This window comes from Schistocerca serialis, chromosome 3 (genome assembly GCF_023864345.2).
Source record: "Schistocerca serialis cubense isolate TAMUIC-IGC-003099 chromosome 3, iqSchSeri2.2, whole genome shotgun sequence".
Lineage (NCBI taxonomy): Eukaryota > Metazoa > Arthropoda > Insecta > Orthoptera > Acrididae > Schistocerca > Schistocerca serialis.
In genome coordinates this window covers 407,200,640-407,225,655 of record NC_064640.1, presented here as the reverse complement: position 1 = coordinate 407,225,655, position 25,016 = coordinate 407,200,640, and the positions used below count along the sequence as shown (strand labels likewise).

The window sequence follows — 25,016 nt, the reverse complement described above, 5'->3', positions numbered from 1 at the left end:
AGGATGGCATTCACGTATCGTACAGCCGTTACGGCGCCTTCCATGGCAACCAGAGGCATACGTCGGCTCCACATAATGCCACCCGAATATAGCAGGGAACCTCCACCTTGCTGCACTCGCTGGACAGTGTGTCTAAGGCGTTCAGCCTGACCGGGTTGCCCTCCAAATACGTTTCCGACGATTGTCTGGTTGAAGGCATATGCGACACTCATCGGTGAAGAGAACTTGATGCCAATCCTGAGCAGTCCATTCGGCATATTGTTGGGCCCATCTGTACCACGCTGCATGGTGTCGTGGTTGCAAAGACGGACCTCGCCATGGACATCGGGAGTGAAGTTGCGCATCATGCAGCCTATTGCGCACAGTTTGTTGAGTCGTAAAGTGACGTCCTGTGGCTGTACGAAAAGCATTATTCATCATGGTGGCGTTGCTGTCACGGTTCGTCCTAGCCATAATCCGTAGGTAACGGTCATCCACTGCAGGTAGCCCTTGGGCGGCCTGAGCGAAGCTTGTCATCGACAGTTCCTGTCTCTCTGTATCTCCTCCATGTCCGAACAACATCGCTTTGGTTCGCTTCGAGACGCCTGGATACTTCCCTTGTTGAGAGCCCTTCCTGGCGCAAAGTAACAATGTGGACGCGATCAAACCGCGCTATTGACCGTCTAGGCGTAGCTGAACTACAGACTACACAAGCCGTGTACCTCCTTCCTGGTGTAATGACTGGAACTGATCGGCTGCCGTACCCCCTCCGTCCAATAGGCGCTGCTCATGCATGGTTGTTTACATCTTTGGACGGATTTAGTGACGTCTCTGAACAGTCAAAGGGACTGTGTCTGTGATACAATATCCACAGTCAACGTCTATCTTCAGGAGTTCTGGGAACCGGGGTGATGCAAAACTTTTTTTGATGTGTGTATAAAAATTGCCAAAACAAGTAGTAATTGAGTTGTCGCTGCTAGCGTCGTACAAGAATAAAATGTAGAGCAGTGAGACATAGCTGTATTCTGCGTAAGTTGTAGATTTGTAAATATTCTGTGAACTTCGTTACATCGGGTCTGCGCTCATCAGCAGCAGTTTGTCAACTGTGCTTTTTTCGATTACGCTCTTTGTAAACATTACTTCCGATGTTCCAGTAACTCTCGTTGTAAATGTATTGAAGTCATGAAACTCATAATCCTTTCTTAATTAAGTAGTAACATAAACGTCTTGTAGTTATTTCAAACGTACCTTAACCAATTAGTTAAGTCATTCTACCAAAATGGCGCAAACTTTTCATACTAAGGGGCATATCGATGAGAAGTCTTTTAAACGCGTACATCAAACTTCTCTAAGAATCATCAGCAGCCAAAAGCCAAAAGGTGCTTGTCACTTTGGTACAGTCTCTCATACTGATACTGGTCTTACCAGTTCCCTGACAAATTGTCTTCACAATATATTCAAAATTTTGGTGAATATCTGGAAAAATATTGTACCCAACATCCGCTCACGAGCTGAAGTTTCTGAAGCAGTTGGCTTACTTAAAAATGAACACATTCACAAAGCCCGATTTCTTTTTTTCTCGTTTTCTCCTCCTTCTGGAATACAAAAACAGGGGAGGGGCATTAACTTTTATTTTAGTTCACTTTCGTCTATTTCGCGGCTATAGTGTGCTATTGTACCTTTTAGATACTACTCTGGAATCTGGCAGCCTGTACTGTTGAACAGCGTGACATGATTGAATACAACGTGTGACCTCGATTCGTAGATAGTGATGGCAATATGACCAGGAACTGCTACACGAAGACAATTTTAGAGACCAGAGCACTGCCTAACAGTGCCCAAAATTGGTTCAAACAATTCTTCCTTTTCAGTATTAAAAACTTGTCTTCTTGTTCTAATATCAAGTTGATCCTATTTGCCATTCAGTTTTATGTCACCGAGCCCCCTGCCCGCTGATTAAACTGTGTTTTTCTTAACTTTACAGCCAGAGCATAATGTCTCCAGTGACGGTGGAGAAGATTTCCGAACCCTGCAGATTAGGAGAGGGGCCACACTGGGACACAGACAAGAAAGTCTTGTACTTCGTCGACATCGACGGAATGCGAGTTCATAAGTACGACCCGGCGACTCGTACTGAAGTGACCGTCAATTTCGGTAAGTTCTAATTTACTCTTATATCTCCAGCAAACTAGGTTTGAACAGGTCTGCAGCTGTTATGTGATTACACTATCTGTTAAAAGAACCGTCTTAAGTTGCGTCGGAAGTTTTATTGATACACTGATGAGTAGCTTCGACAGCTCGTCCATCATCAAATCATCCGTGTACGTAAGTCTCGCGTTACAACCAGACGTGCATTACAGGCCACATACAGCGATGTTCATATGTTGCCGCTACGTGGTATGGCGCCACGTTTACATATTTTATGGCCTGTAATGCATGTCTGGTTGTAGCGCACGACTTACGTACATGTATGATTTGTTAATGGACGATCTGTCCGAAACTAATCATCAATGAATAAATAAAACTTCCTACGCAACAGAAGGTGCTCGCTTTGACCGTTATTGTTCTAGTTTACCCGTTGACCCAGTATTTATTGATTAGCCAAAACATTATGGCGACATGCTTAGTAGCTTCTTGGAACAAAGTATGACAGCGATTCAGGGTGGCATGGAAGCTACAAAACATTGGTGGGTTTCTGGAGGTATGTGGCACCAGACGTCTACGCACAGTAATGCAATTCCTGTAAATTACGGGCTAGTGTTTTCTACAGGGTGTTTGGTAATTCCCATTACAAACTACTAGGACTTGGAGAGGGGAGCGGGTACTTAATGGCCTGAATAGGAGACCATGAGTGGGAACATCATCCAACGATGCTACAGAGCGTCAAAATTAAGGATGATCCCTTGATGATGTTACAAACTTTCAAGGATGATACAGAAGGATAAATGTATCAGTCCAAGGTTAGGGTCCCAGTACCAGAAACAAACGAGTGGAAAGTTCTAAGCGAAAACCGTTCTGAGACCTCTGACAGTGGAATACATGTATGTACTGGTAGTGTTGTTGCTGCCCGCCCAGCTAGCCGCGCGGTCTAACGCGCTGCTTCCCGAGCGGGAAGGCATGCCGGTCCCCGGCACGAATCCGCCCCGCGGATTAGTGTCGAGCTCCGGTGTGCCATCCAGCCTGTGCATGGTTTTTAAGGCGTTTTTCCATCTGCCTCGACGAATGCGGGCTGGTTCCCCATATTCCGCCTCACTTACACTATGCTGCGCAAACGGTCTCTACATACGTGTACACTATAATTACTCTACCACACAAACATTTGGGGTTACACTCGTCTTGTACGAGACGTTCCCCTGGGGTCCACTGGAGGCCGAACCGCATAATAACCCTGGATTCAATGTTGGGCGGCAGTGGGGTGGGTGGACTGCTGTGGCCTGTGGTGGGGTTGTGAACCACTGAGGGCTACGGCGGGACGAAGCCTCTCCGTCGTTTCTAGGTCCCCGATTCAATACACAATACACTGTTATTGCTAAGATTGTAGGGTAGGAAACTTCCAGAGGTTGCAGTAAAGACCAAAACAAAGAAAAAATATCCAGTAAACATGGTTTCTGAAGTGTATACCTTATGAGCTGTGAGCACCTGTTCATCTTCGCTAGTGTGAAACACATCTCCTCTGTTGAACAAGTGCTCATAGCTCTTAAGGTACGCTTTTTAAAGCCCACGTTTACTGGAAATTTTTTATTCTTATGATCCATGCTACGAAATGTGAAAGATGCCTACCCTACAATCTTAGCAACAACAGTACTAGTACATGTATTCAACTTTCAGAGGTATCAGAACGGTTTTCGCTAATAACTTACGACTCATTTGTTTCCGGTACAAGAACCCTTACCTCATATTGATACATTTACCCTTCTCCTTCATCCTAGAAAATTTATAACATCATCCCTGAATCATCCTGCACATACACACATTCACAGGCGCCACGCTCTGTAGCGTCGTTGGACGACGTTTCTGGACGTGGGTTTCTATTAAAAATATTATGTACTCAGTCCCCTCTCGAAGTTCTCAAAGTCTGTAACGGGAACTTCTGAACACCCTGTTGATGCGGGCCTGGCACCCCTTACCGTCCCAGATGTGTTCCGTAGAGTACAGAATTTGGAGTCCAAGAAATCAACGTGAGTTCACCATCATGCTCCTCAAACCACTGTCTTGCACGATTCTAGACTTATAACACGGACAGTTGTTCCGCTGAAAGATACCACCGCCGTCGTGGAACACATCAAACTTTAACGGATGCACGTGCTGCGTGATAATATTCACACAGTCCGCAGCTGCCATTGTGCCTTAGATTACTACCGCAGGTCAGCTGAATGTCTCCCTTAGTGTAATACTGCCATTGTGTAACAAAAAACGTGAGTCACCCGGCGAGGCCCACTTGAATCTTAACTGAGGATGTCACTGGGTTGATATGGGAACACAAGAGGCCGTCTGCTGCAGAGCTCTTTCTTCAAAAGTGTGCCCTGAACGGTGTACTCCGAAACACTTGAGTCTGCTCCAGTACTGTAACTAGCGAAGTGAACTCGCATTCAGGAGGGCGATGATTTAAATCCGCGTCCGGCCATCCAGATTTAGGTTTTCTGTAATTTCCCTAAATCGCTCCATATATATGAAGAGACATGCTAATGTAAGTAACTTATATACCAGCTAATAATTGTTTCTTGTAAGACTGCATGTACAGTTATCCTTCAGTCACAAGTATTTGAAATGAGGCAGCCAGAATATACACCGACGGAAAAAAATCGCAGCACCAAAAATAATTAATGCAGAGTAATAAAATTTCAGGAATACATTTGTATAGGTAACATATTTAAGTGGTCAATGTAAGCGCGAGATAAGTCATTGGAGATGTTAAATGCTGGTACATTAATAACCGTTGTCACCGCCAGAATGTTGAACGCAAACATGCATGCATTGTGTTGTATAGGTGCTGGATGTCAGTTTGTGGGATGGAGTTCCATACCTGTTCATTTGCACTGTCAATACAGGGACGGTTAATGCCGTTTGTGGATGACGCTGGGAGTTGTCGTCCGATGATGTCCCACATGTGCTCGATTGTAAACAGATCTTGTGATCGAGCAGGTCAAGACAACATGTTGACACTCTGTAGAGCATGTGGTGTTAAAACAGCGGTATGTGATCGAGTGTTGTCCCGTTGGAAAACACCCCCAGGAATGCTATTCATCAATGGCAGCACAACAGGTCGAACCCCCAGACTGATGCATAGATTTGCAGCCACGGTGCATGGGATTGCTCCTGCTGTCATACGAAATCGCACCCCTCAACATAACTCCAGGCGACTGCGTCGGAGCTTTCCTTGAAGTAACCGATTTGTAACATTTCGGTGTGTCACTGTGGTGCCAGATGCTGCTCATATTTCTGCTGCAGATGCAGTACGATGTACCAGAACCATACGCCGAATACGATGGTCTTCCCTCTCGGTGGTGCCACCTGGCCGTTCGGAGCCCTGTCTCTTTGCCACAGTACATTCCCGCGACCATCACTGCCAGCAATCATGTACAGTGGCTACATTGCTGCCAAGTATGCCTACAATATCGCAGAAGGGACATCGAGGTTCTCGTAGACTTATCACACGACGTCGTTCAAACTCAGTGACGTATTGATAATGGCGTTTTTGTCGCCTTAAGGGCTTTCTCGACTCACCAAGTCCAGCCTCAAAAACAGTAACGCCCACGACCGTTACAGTGTGTATTACACGCAAACCTGATTTCCATTTAGCGCCACTCTTATACCACTGACGCGAAATCTGAATAGACATCATCTTTCAGATGTAGAAACGCTCCTACTAACTATCGTTTATGTTGCACAACTACTTTTTGGTGTTGCAGTACAGGGAAATACCAGAAAATTGGATGACAAAATGTTGAACATGTGACATCACCAGATAGCATACTTTGGCACACGTGTAGTGTGGTTGGGCTTGTCGATCGTACTCTCGCCAGGAGGGGGCAGTGCTGGACATCGCTCCGCTAGGCTATTGTTGTAAATGTGATCTGTTGTAAATGTAGAAGTTATAAAGTTGCTGTTCTCCATGTAACCAAGCAAAAGCTGTTCTTATTTTGTGTTTCTTTGTTTTTGTACCTTTTTTTTGTTTACAGACTTTATTTAGTAAAGAAAACGTAGGTTATTTACTGGTAGTGACGCAATTCGGAAGATTATACTCATTTGCTTGTGGCGCAATACGGTAGTTTTTTGTTGTACCGTGCTTTGCAATAAACCAGCTGTATCCGCGATATCGCTAAAAGAAATAATAAATACAACATCAATGTAAACACACAATTGTCTAACCCAGTGAAAAAAATACTTCCTGCCATTCGCAAGATTCGAACCTTGTGGCAGTGGTGGACTAAGAGGGATGGGGGGGGGGGGGGGGGTGGAGAGGGGGGGCGGTGGGTGGAGGTGGCAGAGGGGGCGGCCTGCCCCGGGCCTCTGGTCTTGCGTGGCCTCCAAATCTTTATGGCCTCGAGATTTGGAGCCCCCCCCCCCCCCCCCTCCCCCGAGACCAGCTCATTTTTAATCAAATCCCAAACAAGATCAAAATACTTTTAGTAAACAAGAGGCTATTTGGAGTTCTAGGCCCTGTACGTAAGTCAAATATGAACACAAGTACCTGCTTATCTATTATCAGGCCATGGCAACTGTCAATGAGTGTGTTCAGAATTTTTGGAATTATTTTTGTAAAACGTTGCATGAAACTTAAGAACGGTGCAATGATAACCAGTTTTCTGCCAGACGCAATTATTCTACGTTAAACGGTTTTTGATATCCATGCCATCTACGCAAGTGTACTAAAGTGCCGTTTAAAAATACGCGCGTAAATCCAGTGAAGAGTTTACCAGTCACCTGTTAGTATTTTAACTAAATATTGTATTCTAAAAATTATTTCTTTAAAGTTTATGCATTATTATTACATAGTTTATTGTGTGACTATGCAAACCCAACTAGATGAACCAGAGTAGAGTCATCCAGATTTGAGCAACGGTTTTTACCAACTGTAGACATCAACGTCAACGCTAGAGTAAAAAAAAAAAAAAGGTTCAAATGGCTCTGAGCACTATGGGACTTAACTTCATCAGTCCCCTAGAACTTAGAACTACTTAAACTTAACTAACCGAAGGACATAACACACATGCATGCCCGAGGAAGGGTTCGAACCTGCGACCGTAGTGGTCACGCGGTTCCAGACTGCAGCGCCTAGAACCGCTCGGCCACCGCGGCCGGCACGCTAGAGTCATCTAGACTTTATACCCAGGAATTAACCATAGAGAAACGGGTTGTAACATTTTTTTATGCCGGGAAATACTGCAGAGAGTATTACAAAGGATATTCAACAGCACCTGGGAAGAGACGTGCTGGACGCCAATGCCGCATCCATGTCATGTGTACATGGGAGATTGCAACGAAAAATTCGAAAACTCAGTCCAAAAGCTCTGTTCAGTCTCTGTGCTAATCTTTCCTTAAATCTTTGTACAATTCACGCATCCACATGTGTTCTCTCTGGCGTCACCTGTCTTGGAACTGTAAGTTATATTCATTGTTTTCGTCTGTTGCATATACAGGGGAATTACTTGTAGAAAAAACAAGAAAAAGTTTGAAACGACTCTCTGATACTCGCTGCGCTGCTCATTATAATTGAGTTACGCTCATAAAAGAAGACGGGGAAACAATTGCGAGCGCTTTGGAAGATATGCAAGATCCATCCAAGGCAAATCTTGATACTACATCCGCAGAAAGCTTTCTCCTTCCAGCTATACGTGATTTTACCTTTTTGACCTACATCAGCTTTTGACACACGATAATGGAGGAAGTAAGTTTAGTCCAACAATGTCTACAGTCACCAAAACTGATTCTGGATAAAGGATTTTCCAAGATAAAAAGTCCTGAATGAGCTTTTAGTGGTAGAATGAACCGTAGTTATAGACAATGCTGTTACTTTTAGCACTAAAAAAATGCAGTGATGTTGTTGTTGTTGTCTTCAGTCCAGAGACTGGTTTGATGCAGCTCTCCATGCTACTCTATCCTGTGCAAGCTTCATGCCTCGGGCATGGATGTGTGTGATGTCCTTAGGTTAGTTAGGTTTAAGTTGTTTTAGTTCTAGGGGACTAATGACCATAGAAGTTACGTCCCATAGTGCTCAGAGCCATTTGAATTTGAACCTTGATGTCTCAGAATATGTCCTACCAACTGATCCCTTCTTCTAGTCAAATTGTGCCACAAACTCCTCTTCTCTCCAATTCTATTCAATACCTCCTCATTAGTTATGTGATCTACCCATCTAATCTTCAGCATTCTTCTGTAACACCACATTCCGAAAGCTTCTATTCTCTTCTTGTCTAAACTATTTATCGTCCACGTTTCACTTCCATACAAGGCTACAATCCATACAAATACTTTCAGAAACCACTTCCTGACATAGACATTAAAACTGAACGACGAGTACGTAGTAAGACACATAAAACAATGTCAGGCGAACGAGCTCATGGCCCTGGATTATCGATTCAAAAAGTAGTTCGTCGATCGATGTTTGAATGTACAGACCGATTTATACATGAAGTGTTACAACAGCACACAGCTGTAAAGAAAATCACCAACATTTTCCAAACTGTTAAAACAAAGTTTATGTTTGAAGATTCCTTTGACTCACTTCAGAACCTGGTAGAAATTTACAAGTTTGGTAAGGGGCGGGTGTAGCAAGAAATGAAAAGGCAACCGTAGGCATCTACGTGCATCCGAAACGAGTGTACACAGTGCTGCTTGATGGACGGCCTAAGAAATCCTTCAGTTTATAATTACTTGGAACTTCAGTGAATCAGTTCACTGTACGTCACTCGTAGCCAATACTTCTTCATCGTTTGTTTCTCAGACTCATCACGCGAGAAAAGTTTTTTGATGTGTTTGTAGCGTACACTCTATAAAAAATAAAGTATTTATGATGTGTGTACCTACGCTCTAGTAATTGTTAGGCACACTGAAGTGTCCTTCTGCAAATACACCTGTAAGAACGTATGGTGACACGAACTGCCGCGAGTATGTTGAAATATAACGGAAATGCACTGAAAATGGCTATGAAATCTAGATTTGCGAGAAAAACAAAAGCTAATGGGATTGCTACTGACAGCTGTGTGCCTCTCCTTCCTTATAGTGTACGGTTGCTGTGTACAACGGTTCCTGGTGGAATAAAAGTTGGTTACGCTGTAAGGAATCAGGACAACTACCGCACATGCACCAAACTGCGACTCTACCGCTCTTGCGGAAAGAAATCTAGACGGAACTTACTTTCTGGATGTACCTCGTATTTCAACCAAAATCGTTTGAAAGTAATAAGAGCACCAACATTAGCAACCAAGTCGTCGTGTACCATAAACATGAACTCACCATGCCATAATCATCATCATCATATTTTCGTAACAAATGTAGGTAATTTGGATAATTTTCAGTTGGATGAATATCGATAGTCTTTTTGAAGCAACATATCACTCTTCTTTTCTTCCTTAAGGCTCTAGCCAAATTACTGCAAGATTTGTCGTGTCTTGCCACAGCGTGAGGTTGGGCACTGCCATGAATGAAAATAATACCGCTAATCATCTAACAGTAAACATTTGTATTGATTGTTTCACCTCGTGGTAAAAAATGCGCCAGAAGAATGGCGTGTCTATCTCAAAAGAATGAGCTCATGACTTTTCGAGATGTGAAGACTTTCTTCGCTTTAGTCTTTACATGTGACGCAGTGTGCCTCCATTCCACTGATTATTGTTTCAGTCTCCGGACGCTACCTTGTGTAGAAAACCATCACCATCTTCGCTGTAACGTGCCAAAAGCTTAGTCCACTGCCGAGATGGTATCTTTTGTGTTGATCTGTAAGAGCTTTTGGCAGCCAACGAACACAATGTCTTCCAAAATTCAGTTTTCCGGAAATAATTTCACGTGGACATGATCTTGAAATTTCCAGGAAATTTTTTGAAAATTGTGATGCTGTCAGCTTACAGTATTCCTTTACGAGTTCTTCAGCTGCACGAACCAATTTCTCTTTGACCAGACATGGACATATACTTCGTTCGTCATCGAGCACTTAATCACGCCCTTCATTGAAATCTCGGACTCATCTCCCCACTACAGAATCACTCATCGCAATTTCTCCGTTAAACCTCGAAAATCTGTAGATGAGTGTCGACTTGTAAAGCTTCCTTCACATTCAGAAAACTAATGAGTATCTATTGTCGCAAACAGTGGGATTTTCAGTCAACTTACCCATTCTAAACAAGCACTATACAGCATAAACAACGCACACAGAACTCAAAATGATATCATTTCTTCTTCTTGGCTCAAAGCAATTACTGCGCATGCACTAAGCTGCTGTTGTAGCGCTGCTGCGGAACGAAATACAAATGGAACTTCCTTCCTGGATGTACCTCGTATTTCAGCCATATTCGTTTTAAAGTAATAATAACAGCATCACTAATTACCAAGTCGTTGTGTGCCCTGAGCATGAAATCGTCATCATCCTCGTTATCGTCATCATCATACATACATGACTAATGTAAGTAATTTCGATAATTTTCAGATGCATGAATATCGATACTCATTCGGAAGCAGAATATTACTACTCCTTTATCCTCTTTACAACAAATGTGACTATCAAAATCTCTCACAGAAAAATGGAACTGCAATAAAAGTGTTCGTAAAATCATTTCCAAACTATGTTGTCTGGTTCGTACAAGGCGATTTGTTTGTTCCATCATCCTTTGTAACCTAATCTCATTGAGAGAACAGTTTTTCTCAGAGGTTCATTGCTAGCCTTGACGTCCGGTTCTGTGCGACGAAAACTGTGAAGTTTTCATAAAGTTGTTATTTCTTAGTATTATCTGCATAAATTTCTGCCTAGTTACACATTCAACAATATCTTCAATGAGATATTGGTTGTGTGCACTTTTCTTGTTCTCCTCCTTCTTCTCGTTCTTCTTAGGAGTAGCTATTCGAATCTCTCTCCGCTCTGTATCGTGTCGCTGCTGCCGTAATTTGCATAACATCGACTTATTTAACTTTTAAACATTTGCTTACACGTTCAGTCAGCTTTCTCTGCCACTTCTTTCTCCTTTTCATCACCAATAACTATAATAGTGTTAACAGCAACCAATGGAGCTGTCTAGGAAGACATTTTCAGCGATTCCTTTCTGTGCATGCTCTGAGAGCTTAGAACGCGCATTACCTTGAAGCTCTTTGAAACGCCTCTGTGAAAGAATAATTATAAAAGCGACTGGTAGTGTGTTTATTCTGAAAAGAGGTAATAATGAGTTCCTTGTTAACTTCTTGAAGACAATCATCATTTTATCTGAAGGGAACCATGCAGAAGGATTAAAATTGTGGTTTTCTTTTATTACAGATGAGGAAGTGTCTCTTATTATTCCAGTTAAAGACACGGCAGACAAATTCGTTGTAACACAGCGTCGCAAAGTGGTGCTGATGACGTGGGATGGGGAGAGCAGCAAGCCAGCCGCTCTGGAGGTGATCGCGACAGTGGATGAAGAGGATGGCAAGCAGGACAACCGGATCAACGACGGCAAGGCGGACTCTGCCGGCACCCTCTGGGCAGGTAAACGCTCGCTCCTTTTCATGTAAACACTACCATGTTGTCTGTTCTGTTTCGTAACCCTTAACGAAAGTGAATGACTCAGGAATCTATAGTAGTCGGCCGGTGAGTGAATGAGTTCTATGCAGAGGAATATCGGCAGGCTAAAAACAATGCGGTCGTCAACAACGTTGACGCCATAGCATTACTCAGAAAAAAAATGGTGTCACGTGAAGCTATGGAAACAAACCACAACTGGATTTTAAATCCACCTATTATGCAAACAACGCCCAAACAATGCCCAAACATTTCAGCATCTTTGTGCCATCATCAGTGATGGGTACTTTCATCCAGTTCTGTACAACGTTTTAAGAAATAATTATTCTAAGGAAATTAGGCCTAAAACCGTTTTTCTCTGTTATATTACCTTCATTTTTCCTATATTGTTCCGATTCCAATGATCCTCTTTACGTTACTGTATATTGGTAGCTTGTCATCTGCAATTAAATTTACTATGAGTTTGTTTAGCGAGTTAACAAATCACAGTACCTATAAACGTATTTTTTTTAAATATTTTGTCCATACGTGGTCCACAGCCTCACAGAATTTTTTGAAAGAAAACATTGACCTTAGTAGGCTGTAGAATCATGTAATGTATTTGCTGCGCGATTGGCTAGTTTCGACACTAAATCGTTTTCAAGCACCTACAGAAGAATACGTAAACGTGGACGAATATTACATTAAATATGTACACCATGGAAGACCATTAAACACAATTACAATTGTTTTTAAAATTCTATAAAAGGAGTCTTACTTATTTATACTTAATCATTATGCAATATGTCGTACTTGTTGTGGCTTACAATCGAAATATCATTCCATATGTGAAGCCATACATCAAAGAATTCATCTGTATCACAATCTAAGACCGAAACCATCGTCCTAGACGCATATAAACACAGCATCTCATGTGTGAACCACAAGACTTCCATGTACAGACTGAGGTCGAAATCAGCTGTTTTTTGCTAGCAATTAGAATAGCTGATTTCAGTCTGAATCATTTACGAAGGATTAAGTATTATAAACAGAATAAATTTACCGAGACAGGGCCTTGTTGAAATCGTGACGAATACTCACAGTGGGCTCATAAAATAACCAACTTCTCGTTTTCGTAACCTTATTAACCACCATTAACCACGAAGCTGTATATATATATATATATATATATATATATATATATATATATATGTATATATATATATATATCTTGGTGCAAATGCTGCAATATACACGCAGGAAACCAAACGCAATTTTTGTGAGGCACTAAATTTTTCATTACCATTTGCAGGAGCAAAACCACAAGGCAGATTGTAGCATTCGTAGCACATGTGAAGAAGGAAATACTCCGTTTATGTGCACGTCTTCTAACACTATACTAGTCCTGTGCTGGTCAGTTCGTTTCTGCTTCATACAGTTCTACAGTCCGTGACATAACGTTTGCTACCAGAAATAAGTAAATAATCAAGTACAGTCGAGAGAAACTCTTTACCTAACAACGTGGCGGTGTATGCAGACGACAAGGAAGTGCATTTCTGGGCTGAGATACCCGAGTTCTACCAATAGTGTTGTCATCACTGGTCCTACGTGACTGAAGAGGGCTGGGTATTAGGTATAAAGCTGCGGTGCTTCGGAGGCCACGCGATGCCCCTGCCACAGACAATGCAGCTCTGCGGCCTTATCGCTGCGGCTCGTCGTTACGACAGTTGGTCTTGCGGCTAGCGCGACGACTTGATGCCGCACAGAAATTTCTCCGAAGTAGTCCTCTGGTAATGTCTGCTGTAAACCTCGGTATTTCCCGTGTAGGTGGCATTTACTTCAGCAACATAGGGGCAGACACCTGGCGGCCGTACAACTGGACATCTCTCGTCGACCGTGATTCGGCTATACGAAGCTAAGTAACCGTCAAGTGACGTCTATCAGTCGTACGGGGCTGCGACACTGATGTTACCCTTCACATTTACATCGAATAAAGGATCTAGTTTCTGGAAGTTGGGATCAAGATCAACCTGACATGGTTGAGGTGACTCCTACAATACTGCCATTCAGAAGGAACAAGCACAAGACGTACTGTAGAGGTAACTGGTTGCAAGGGGTTTTCCACTACCTACAAGTGTTTGTTACTCCCTTACTCTACAGTTTCGATGTACATTAGCACAATTTGATAGCGGAATACTTTAAGGAAGATGAAATGCAGATTTAAACTTTGTACTGTGAGTTCACTTGGCTCAAGTAAATTTATGGTGGCATCCTGGTCGTTAGAAAATAAATAATATTAGAGTATTTCCTTTTAAGAGAGCATTTGAACTAGAGCCAGTCATAGATTCACGTCCTTTTGTTCTTTTCTTTTCTCCCCAAAATATCTTCAGTAAATCACTGTACTTTCTCTTCCTTTCCTCTGCCCATCAATTCCTTGTTGTTTCGTTTCTTGAGACGTATTCAGTTTTTTTTTGTTTCTAATTTTATTTCTGAAATGTTTTGTGTTCTCAGTTTTCTGTTCTGAGGCTTTCAATCGTTCCAAGTCTACTTGAGTGTCTTTCATCCACCTGCTCTTTAATTTACTTGCATTCAAGAAGTTAAAAATGTTCTTAGTTATTCTGTTTTCATCCATTCTACATATTATGTGTCCGTAGAGCCGCAGGCGCTTATTATAACACTTGTGGTGCTTTTGTTGTAGAGTTCAAGATATCTAGACACTAATGGCTCCAGTAGCCCAAAATCGATACATCTGAATGTGTGCATGGCGTACTGAAATGCCGAAATGGCAGTCGAAATAAAATAACTTCTCAAATACCTACGGCTGTTAGGGGATTTTCTTTAATAAATAAAGCGAACCATGATGCTCAGCTTGATATTACAAAAGGCAGGACATGGTTCTGAATGGGGTATGTGACCGACACAGACGACAATGCCTGCTCAACAAAGTGCTCTCATGCAGGCCACAAGGTTGGTAAAGAGTTCTTGTGGTAGGGCGTTCCATTCGTCAACACGTGCAGTTGACAGCTGCTGCATTATCGTTGGTGCATGTGGACGTGCTAAAACATGTCTCCGCAACGCCTCCCACTCGTGCTCGATGGGATTTATGTCGGGGGATCAGGTACTCGAGTCCATTCGCCGGATATCCTCTCGTTCCAACAGCTCCACATCTGCGCCTGGGGATGCGGTCGCTCATTGTCATCCATAAAAATAAAGTCAGTGACGAATGCACCCTTGAAAGGACGTACATGGGGTAGGAGTATAGTGTCACAATAACGTTGACTGGTGAATGTACAGTGTTCAAAGATTTGGTAGAGTTCGGATGAGGGGACTAGTGGACTTTTACTAGACTTTCTCTGTCCACAAATTTCACGGGGCGCAGTTTACATGAAACACAGGGTCACGGAGGCTTGAGCGTCCCGCAGCCTCGCCCCCACCCACACCAACCCAGCCGCCCTCCAGGCATCAGGAGAAGAGGACGCAACTGTGACGACACGATATGATGGACGAGAGCGATTCCACGTGGATTCAACTGCGATTTTATAAGCTAACAATTTTCGTTGGTATCTCCATGTGTGGAGGATGGTGTGGCTGTCTGCCTGCGTTTCTCTTACACAACATGGAACTTCCAAATTTGGGACTAATATTTATCCGGTACTACGGCAAACTAATAAACAAGTAAAGATCCAGAAGTAGTTTTACACTGTAAAAATTATTGTAACATAGTGAGAAAAGTTGTAAGGAAATCAAGAAATATGTATGTTAGAGAAGAAATTAACAACTCTGACAATAAAATCAAATCAATATGGAATGTTGTTAGGAGGGAGACAGGAAAAGTAACCACTGGGGTAGGTAGTATTAGTATTAAAGAGAACGAGACCATCCTAACAGTACGCAAGTAGCTGATGTATTTAACAACCATTTCTTAAGTTTAGGAGAAAAAATTGGTGAGAACAGTTCAAAAGAAAAAGCCAGGCAGTACATGGAAGAGTCTGCTTTGAAAAAATTTTGTCAGGTTAACTTTCAACTAACAGTCTCTTGTGAAATAAGTAAAATTATTAAATCTTTGAAAAATAAATGTTATGTTGGGGTAGATGACATCCCTAATAAGATATTAAAACAATATGGAGCAATTACAGCTGATGATCTGAGTCACATATGTAATGCATCACAAACTCAAGGTATTTTCCCAGACGAGTTAAAATATGCCATTGTCAAGCCTCTCTACAAAAAGGGGGTATCACAGATGTCACTAATTATCGGCCAGTATCCTTGCTTACAGCGTTTTCAAAACTCTTCGAGAAAGAATGGGATACTTAGTAAATCACAGTTTGGATTTCAAAAATGCTATTCCAAAAAAATGGCTCTGAGCACAATGGGACTTAACTACTCTGGTCATCAGTCCCCTAGAACTTAGAACTACTTAAACCTAACTAACCTAAGGACATCACACACATCCATGCCCGAGGCAGGATTCGAACCTGCGACCGTAGCGGTCACGCGGTTCCAGACTGTAGCGCCTATAACCGCACGGCCACTCCGGCCGGCAATGCTATTCCACTGAGACAGCGATATACAATTTCACTGTCCACATAACAGAGTCTTTAAAAAGTAAAATGTCACCAATAGGAATTTTCTGTGACTTGTCCAAAGCATTTTATTGTGTGAACCATGACATTATGTTACAGAAATTACAATTCTATGGTATAAATGGAATAGCATATGAGTTGTGTAAGTCATACCTACAGAACAGGAAGCAAAACGTTTCCTGATATGGGTCAAGTGATTTAAGTAAGTTTGCCACTTCATCTAACTGGGGCGAAATTACATTAGGTGTTCCACAGCGTTCAATCATTGGTCCCCTTCTGTTCTTGATGTATGTGAACGACCTCCCTTCCAATCTGAAACAGGAAGCTGAACTGACACAGTTTGCCGATGATACAGGCGTCATTATTAATCCAGTAAAAGAAAGTCCAATTGAAAATGATACAAATAAGGTCTTTGGAAAAGTCATTAATTGGTTTTCTGCAAATGTGCTTGCTCTAAACTTTGAAAAAACACAGTACATCCAATTTTCTGCTGCAAAAAGTACAATTCCTTCAATAAATATAACACATCAACAGAAGTCAGTAGACAGGGTAGAGTATACTAAGTTTTTGGGTGTACATATAGATGAGAATCTTAATTGGAAAATTCATATTTTGGATCTTCTAAAGCGACTAGCTTCAGCAATTTTTGCAATCAGAATAACTGCCAATTTTGAGAATATAGAAATCAGTAAGCTAACGTACTTTGCATACTTTCACTCTCTCATGTCATATCGAATAATATTTTGGGGTAACTCAACATTTAGACAAAAAGTATTCACTGCTCAAAAGAAAGTGGTTAGAATAATGTGTGGGTTTCATAATCGCACATCTTGTAGGCATCTTTTTAAAACATTGGGAATTCTTACAACAGCCTCACAATACATCTACTCACTAATGAAATTTGTTCTCAACAACATGGACCAGTTTAAAAACAACAGTGACATTCATGATTATAATACCAGAAAAAAGAAAGACTTACACTATCCTTTACTCAATCTATCTTTGGCACAGAAACGGGTAATATATACTGCTATAAAAATTTTCGACAAATTACCAGATGAAATAAAATGTCTGTCAGACAGTACTAAAAGCTTCAAAAACAAATTGAAATCATATCTCCTTGACACATCCTTCTATACCATCGATGAATTCTTGAATAGGAATAAATAAATCTATAAATATAGTATATGCATTTTGTGCCATTCAAGGGAATGGGGTAAATAATAGAAATATTAATCTTTAACTCTGTATTGTAATATATATATATATATATACACATATATATATATATATATATATATATTAAAAAATCTTGTTTCGTATCTGCATTGCTTGTGCACTTGACACGTTCCACATCATAACGGCTACTGTACCGTGCGATTGATCAGTGGAACACGCAACCAACTAACTTCTTATGGTTAGAACGCCAGTTTGCATCTAGCCATTGGCCTACTCGGACGTGAGTTCGGAGTGTTGCACTGTGCACCGTCCGTCCAAGAAGTTCCGAGATTTTATTCCTGGCGTATCAGCGACATTAGTGCAGTAACTACGGTGGCAGCTTGAACAACAACTGTAAACAACAGGTGTGCATTCGACCTGCCAGTTGTGAGCAATCAGTGTTAAGTTGTAGACGTGACACAGTCATGGACTGTGCGGCTGGTCCCGGCGGAGGTTCGAATCCTCCCTCAGGCATGGGTGTGTGTGTTTGTCCTTAGGATAATTTAGCTTAAGTAGTGTGTAAGCTTAGGGACTGATGACCTTAGCAGTTACGTCCCATAAGATTTCACACACATTTGAACATTTTTTTGTAGACGTAACACTCTAGTGTGTCAATGTTGTTGTGTCATAAATTGTAATTGAGGAACATCTCTAAATTAAATTTTCGAGTTTTCTAGATCTTTTGAAGGAGAGAAAAGTGTATGGGAGGTTCGTACCGCTAATCTTGACTCCCGAAAAAACAAAAACTATTGACACGTGAACGTCTGCCGCGATTTGGCTGAAATGCAAACACGAACAATTCTTTTCTGGAAAAAATCATTACGGGCGGCGTGACTTCGTTTTATCGTTACGAAACTACCACAGAACGAGAAAATGCAGAAATCCACACGAAGGATCAACGCTTTGACGACATATCCGACATTCGAGTCGACGCGTGAGATGAAGAACATCCCAAAGAAGGAATTTTGGGCCAGTTTAACATGGTTGTATGAATATTCTGTCCGTTTTACTCAAGCGGTGGAAGACTGTGTAGAACACCTGAAGCACTGAAATCATCATCTTAACTTTTCTCTCTTTTTAGTAATCCAGTCTCGAAAAGTTTTGTCTCGTAACCGCCTGGTACCAGCTCTAACTCAACACTGTCCAGGGCGTTCCAAAGCGACCAGTCTGCTCTTTAGAAGGGAGGAAAAATATTTAGTCCGATGAGTGTACTAAGACAATGTGGCTTATCTGTTTCAATAACAGAAGATACGGCAGGGAGAGTTCCGGTGCATCTGGGCTTCTATCTTGATGTTTGCCTCGCTACCAACGGCACCTATATATAGAGTGGAGGAAAATTTATACACCTGATCTTCACAGAACGATTGTTTGCATACTAGCAACATAAAGATATATAAACAAATTTTCATCCTATGTACAGGTGGTGAACAAATATACGGAGCCTCCGCGACACATGCACGCTCGAACATAAAAGCAGGTTCCAGCCAAGCCAGCTTGTGGTGCTGTTGTATTTGACCACGAACGTCACCTGTTCAGTGCCCACAATGCATTGCAAGTGCCAGTCGTGGTCAGATTAGTGTTCTGTGTCGTTGCGAGTGCATTATGTCTGAGCTAAGTGAATGTGAACGTGGGCGTCTTGCTGGTGCTCGTATGATTGGTGCTTGCGTAACCTAGATAGCCGAAGTGTTCGGTGTTTCAAGAGCCACCGTATCGAAGATTTATACTGATTGCAAAGAGAGCAGAAAGACATCATCCTCTAAGAGAAATCGCAGGCAAAATTGTGTGGTGAGTGATGATTACAGACGGTCAGTGAAGAGGGTTGTGACGAAAAATAAGAAGATGACAGATGCAAAAGTCACTGCAGAAGTGAATGCGCTTGCCAGTGTGGCAGAGCGGTTCTAGGCGCTTCAGTCTGGAACCGCGCGACCGCTGCGGTCGCAGGTTCGAATCCTGCCTCGGGCATGGATGTGTGTGATGTCATTAGGTTAGTTAGGTTTAAGTAGTTCTAAATTCTAGGGGACTAATGACCTCAGATGTTAAGTCCCATAGTGCTCAGAGCCATTTGAACTATTTTTCTTTAAAGTGAATACCGCAATCGCGAAATCTGTCAGCGCCAAAACAACACAAAAGGAGATTCATAAGCTGCAAGTTGCAGGGCGAGCTAGAATTCCAAAACCCCACAGCAGTGGTGTAAATGCCCGCAAGGGGAAAACGTTGTGCCGAAGCCATAATACCTGGACTAATGGAGCAAAGAAGAAAGTCATTTGATCGGATGAGTTTTTTTTCACACTGTTTCCAATTTCCGGCCGAGTTTATGGTTCCAATGGCTCTCGGCACTATGGGACTTAACTTCTGAGGTCATCAGTCCCCTAGAACTTAGGACTACTTAAACCTAACTAACCTAAAGACATCACACACATCCATGCCCGAGGCAGGATTCAAACCTGCGACCGCAGCGGTCGCACGGTTCCAGACTGTAGCGCCTAGAACCGCTCGGCCACCTCGGCCGGCGGGCCGAGTTTATGTCCCAAGCACACGATGTAGTTTGCTTGCTGCCAAGAGTGAAGTATGGTGGGGGTTCGGTGATGATTTGGGCAGCCGTATCGTGGTTTTCCATATGCCCCATGGGTACTCTACAAGGTCATATCACCGCCAAAGATTATGTGACCGTTTCGGCTGATCATGTCCACCCCACGGTGCAATATCTGCTCCCCAGTGGTGATGCTGTGTTCCAGTACGACAGGACCGCTGTTCACACAGTTCTCATCGTCCAGAACTGGTTTTGTGAGCACGAGGATAATTTGTCGCATCTCTCTGGCCACCACAGTCATCATACATCAATACCACTGAGCCTTTGTAGTCTGCTCTGGAGAGAAGTTTGCGTGATCGCTACTCACATCCACGATCGCTACCTGTACTTGCCACTACTTTGCGGGAAGGGTGGCATAAGATTCCCTTGAAAACCATACAGGACTTGTATTTATCCATTCCGAGGCCACTGGAAGCGATTTTGAATGTCAACTGTTTTCCTACACTGTTTTAAGCATGGTAATGTGTTATGTTTATGGTGTTTCCATACTTTTGTCAACTCTGTCTGTATTTTTTGAAGAAAATGGTCCCCGAATGAATGACAGTGCCGTAGTATGTAATCAGGTGTATGACATGTATCTCTTTATTCAATACAATATACAAAGCTGGCCAACTTGTGCAGTGGGCAGTGGGTAGAGTGGTGGATTAGAATACTAGTGGTGAATGGTTTAATTCTCGAAGTAGATATACAGGTTTATTTAAAATAATCTAGACACTTTCAAATGATTTTATAATAGTCTGTATTGTTGTTAGGTACTATATTATTATATGTATGGAAAAATCATCTCAAAACATTTTTGTGGCATGTTCACAAATGTTCTGTGTGTGAACCGTTAGTCACACGGCACACAAAAAGTCTGTAATCCAATTCGGCCCACGCCTGTGTGGAGGTGTGAAAACAGTGTCTTCATAATTAATTTCACAGGTAAAAATTATAGGATGTCAGGGCCGGAGAACGTGCCAGTAATTGGAGATTGCCAGCCGATGTACGGTCGATCCATCGTCGTAGTAGGTCAGGACCCAAGAACCCAGGAAAATCGTTGTAGAAGTGCAGTAGAGCACCATCCTGTTGAAAAATGAAATTATCATTATCCTCTTGCAACTGCGGCAGGAATACGCAAAATATCTTCTATATTGGTCTGGAAGCCGTGTTGCTGCAGATAATTGTGACAATAAAACTTCCTGGGTTGCTGTTTCCATGTATATAATCATAAAATGCCTTACCTCAATACAAACATTTTTTACCATCACTTGAATGTGTCTAGATCATTTTGAATAACACTGTATTTGTAATTATTTGCTACTCTTAGCTTATCTGGCTATACAGAAGGTTGTTGTTATAGGTTAAGTACACCAAGTCCTGCGCTAAACATGTGTCGTTACTTAATACTAACACAGAAATGAGAGTAAAATCATCGCATTTGGGACTTATTTTACCTTTTTAGCGTTCACATTGTCCTCTCGCACTACGCATTAAATTTCTCTATGGTTTCTGGTCTGTCTCAGCTTCTGTTCTGCTTGGTTCTGCCTTCACCCGTAAGCACCACACCAATTTGCAAAAGAATTTCGGGAAGACCAAGGATGAGGTGAACCGGTGGACTAGAACAGACATGCCAAACTCGTCAAATAGATAATCTAATACATTCGAACCCAATTTACACTACACTGAAAGTAGATACTTGACTTACATGTCACTACCATGTTGCCAAATTCCCCTTCTTTGACGACAATTTCTGTCGAAAATGCGATAAGGACGAAATTTTATTGGAAGCGTTTTATTGCTCGATTTCAAGAAATCGTGCTGTGAATTACGACTGAGTGAATTTTTCTACACCATATATAATATTTTTAATATATGTTTAAAAAATGAAATTTTTCTTTGTTTCCATATCATTTCTTATTCCTGCTCCATGACTTCAGAATGAGAGTGTACAGTATATAGGCACCTCCAAAGATTAAAAGCTGTATGTCAACAGAGATTTAAAATTGCTCGTTACTTTCGTTTCAGGGACAATGGCACCGATAATAAATAAACAGGTCATTGTAGACAGGGGAATATTTTTTAGTATTTCCAAAGACCGAAGCGCTAAGACGCATTTACCAAATGTCAGCGTGTCAAACGGCATTGCATGGAGCCTGGACAACAAAACCATGTACTATATAGATTCTCCCACTAGAAAAATAGATGCTTTCGACTTTGATGTCACCAAGGCTGAAATAGGTAAGCAACGTATGGTTCTCCTAACTGTTTTCCTCTAAAATTGGAGATTTGTGCTGACGGAAGCGTTTCTTTTGCAGGCAACAGAAGGACGGTTTTCAACTTTGAAGAACATGGCGTGGAAGGATTCCCAGACGGCCAAACTATTGATACAGACGGAAAACTGTGGGTGGCCTGCTATGGTGGCAAACAGGTAACATTTTCATTTCTCTTAGGGCAGAGACTCACTGCCGTAGTCCAGGTCGCCAACAAACTTTTATGCGGTGGCTCTAGACTCGAACGCATGTTGTGGTGAAATAAATTGTCACCTCTAGTATTTGACTGACAAGGGAAAAGACGTGATGGCGTGAAGTTCCTGATTTCCAGACTTCGAGCCGATGTCATGCGTCAAATTCCAAATCTCTCCGCAATGTGCCATGGAGTGAGAACATGTGACACTGTTGATGGTGATTCGTCCGTGGTGCTACATACCTATGACACCAGACCGAATATTGCTATATAGCAGCAGACGCATCGCCTATGAATAGCGACCTTGGTTCCGTACACATAACATGGTTCAAACGGCTCTGAGCACTATGGGACTTAACATCTGTGGTCATCAGTCCCCTAGAACGTAGAACTACTTAAACCTAACTAACCTAAGGACATCACACACATCCATGCCCGAGGCAGGATTCGAACCTGCGACCGTAGCAGTCGCGCGGTTCCGGACTGAGCGCCTAGAACCGCTAGACCACCGCGGCCGGGACACATAACATGCACAAATCATTTTCATTGAGGGAGGCAAGCAGGTTAGCTTCGTCAGTAAGCATTTGGACAGTTTTCTACCTACTTCGCGTAAAAGTTCGTTCTAATGATGTACGAGTCGGTGTTGCACTCATGCGGCAAACTGACAAAGTGTCTCCCCTGATAGGAGAGCGGCTGCATCAAGTCTAAACGCCGACCGATGCACTTGGCGCGCTATAAAGCCTACTATGTAACTCACACGATTTCGTACCTTCTCGAATATTCTATGGCGACTTTACTCTCGACATCAATTCAGCAAAACCTTGAAATCTACTGCATTGTAATAATGCCACAATAATTATGGCTAATGACTGACTTCTCCTGATGTTTTCTACGTAGCATGACTTATTAATACTGATTTTTATTCTTTAAATAATGACTGTTTGGCACCCTTACTGCGGATCATCCTCTATGTGATCTATGTGTCTTACGCAGCGACCAACCCTTCACACCACCGACGTGCTGTAACCACTATATGGTATGGAGTACACTGTCTTATCAAAACTATCTGGACACACTATGTAGTGGGAAATTGACCATTAAATGTCACCAGGGCCGCACCCGTCTATATACAGGGTGTTCATTTTAAGTGAATACATTGAAATATTTCGAAACCTATACAGCGGGTTAAAAAAAGCTATAATTCCAATTTGTTTGTCTCGGAGGAGGACATACAACGATGCTACATTCGACCCCCACCCACCCAGTGCTTGGGCGGCAGGGGGCAACTTTGAAATCTTCAATGGCAACCCCTGTTTCTGTTGCAGATTACGATTCTACGGCAAAATCTACATACATTTTGTCTGAAGCATTTTCTTAGTTTCACCGCAGATGGCGCTGTAATTGGAGGAACCGAAATGAGTACACAGTCATAATTTACGGTGTGCTACTCAGTGGCCCTTCGATATCTAATGGCACGTGGGACCCCACCTCCATGCTGCGAGGCTAGGACAGGCCAGTATTTCATTACTTCTAACTAACTGGAAACCCCATTCGCAAAGTTGCATTCCTCCGACATGTACCGAGTGAGGTGCAGTGGTTAGCACACTGGAATCGCATTCGGGAGGACGACGGTTCAAACCCACGTCCGACCATCCTGATTTAGGTTTTCCGTGATTTCTCTAAATCGCTTCAGGCAAATTCCGGGATGGTTTCTTTGATAGGGCACGGCTGATTTCCTTGCCCATCCTTGACACAATCCGATGGGACCGATGACCTCGCTGTTCGGTCCCCTCCCCAAATCAACCGACCAACCGTCATCCGATATATCGAGCAGGAGACTACTCGACGTGCCACAGTTGCCGTGGCTCAAAGCGAACATTACTCTTCTTTTCGTATTGTAGTAAGTGTTCATATGTAATACCGCCAACTTCAATACATTTCCTGATTCGCTTTTCAAATGACTATACACAGAACAGAAGCATATCTGCGGGAATGTCAACAAAGGTGTTTGTGAAGCGTTCGACCATGTCTTCACGGCCTGTTGGCACATGCTGGTACGCCTTATCTTTTAAATATCCCCACAGAAAGAAATCCGACGATATCAATTCCGGTGATGTCGCGGACCAATTAATAGGCCACCTCTGCCGATCCACCGACGAATGCAACCACTGTCTAATACCTCCCGTGCTTCAGTTGCGTAATGCGCTGGGTGACCGTCATGCTGAAACCATATACGTTATCGAACGTCCAGGGCAATGTCACGCAGGAGTACCGGTAGTTCCTGTTCCAAAAACGTTCAATATTTGCGTCTATTCAACGTGCCGTCGATAAAATACGGACCAATGAGTTTGTTCCGCATGATACCACACCATGCGTTAGCCGACCAAAGACAATGATGGTTAACTCTCTGTAACCATTGGGGATTGTCTACACTCTAGTAACGCGTGTTATGCCGCTTACGCTATCATGATTTGTGAATGTAGACTCGTCGGAAAATAGTACCTCGGCAAAGAAC

The 25,016-nt window shown here is 42.5% G+C and overlaps 1 protein-coding gene across 1 annotated transcript in view; it reads left to right on the top strand.

Moving 5' to 3' along the window:
- The window catches only part of LOC126470269 (regucalcin-like), a 101,160-nt gene that overhangs the window by 63,902 nt on the left and 12,242 nt on the right, over nucleotides 1-25,016 (top strand). Inside the window, exons 2-5 of the mRNA XM_050098008.1 lie at nucleotides 1,964-2,133; nucleotides 11,441-11,650; nucleotides 22,064-22,276; nucleotides 22,354-22,466. Of these exons, the coding sequence (XP_049953965.1) occupies nucleotides 1,974-2,133; nucleotides 11,441-11,650; nucleotides 22,064-22,276; nucleotides 22,354-22,466 (696 nt within the window). The 5' untranslated portion in view covers nucleotides 1,964-1,973. The remainder of the gene's footprint in view (nucleotides 1-1,963; nucleotides 2,134-11,440; nucleotides 11,651-22,063; nucleotides 22,277-22,353; nucleotides 22,467-25,016) is intronic.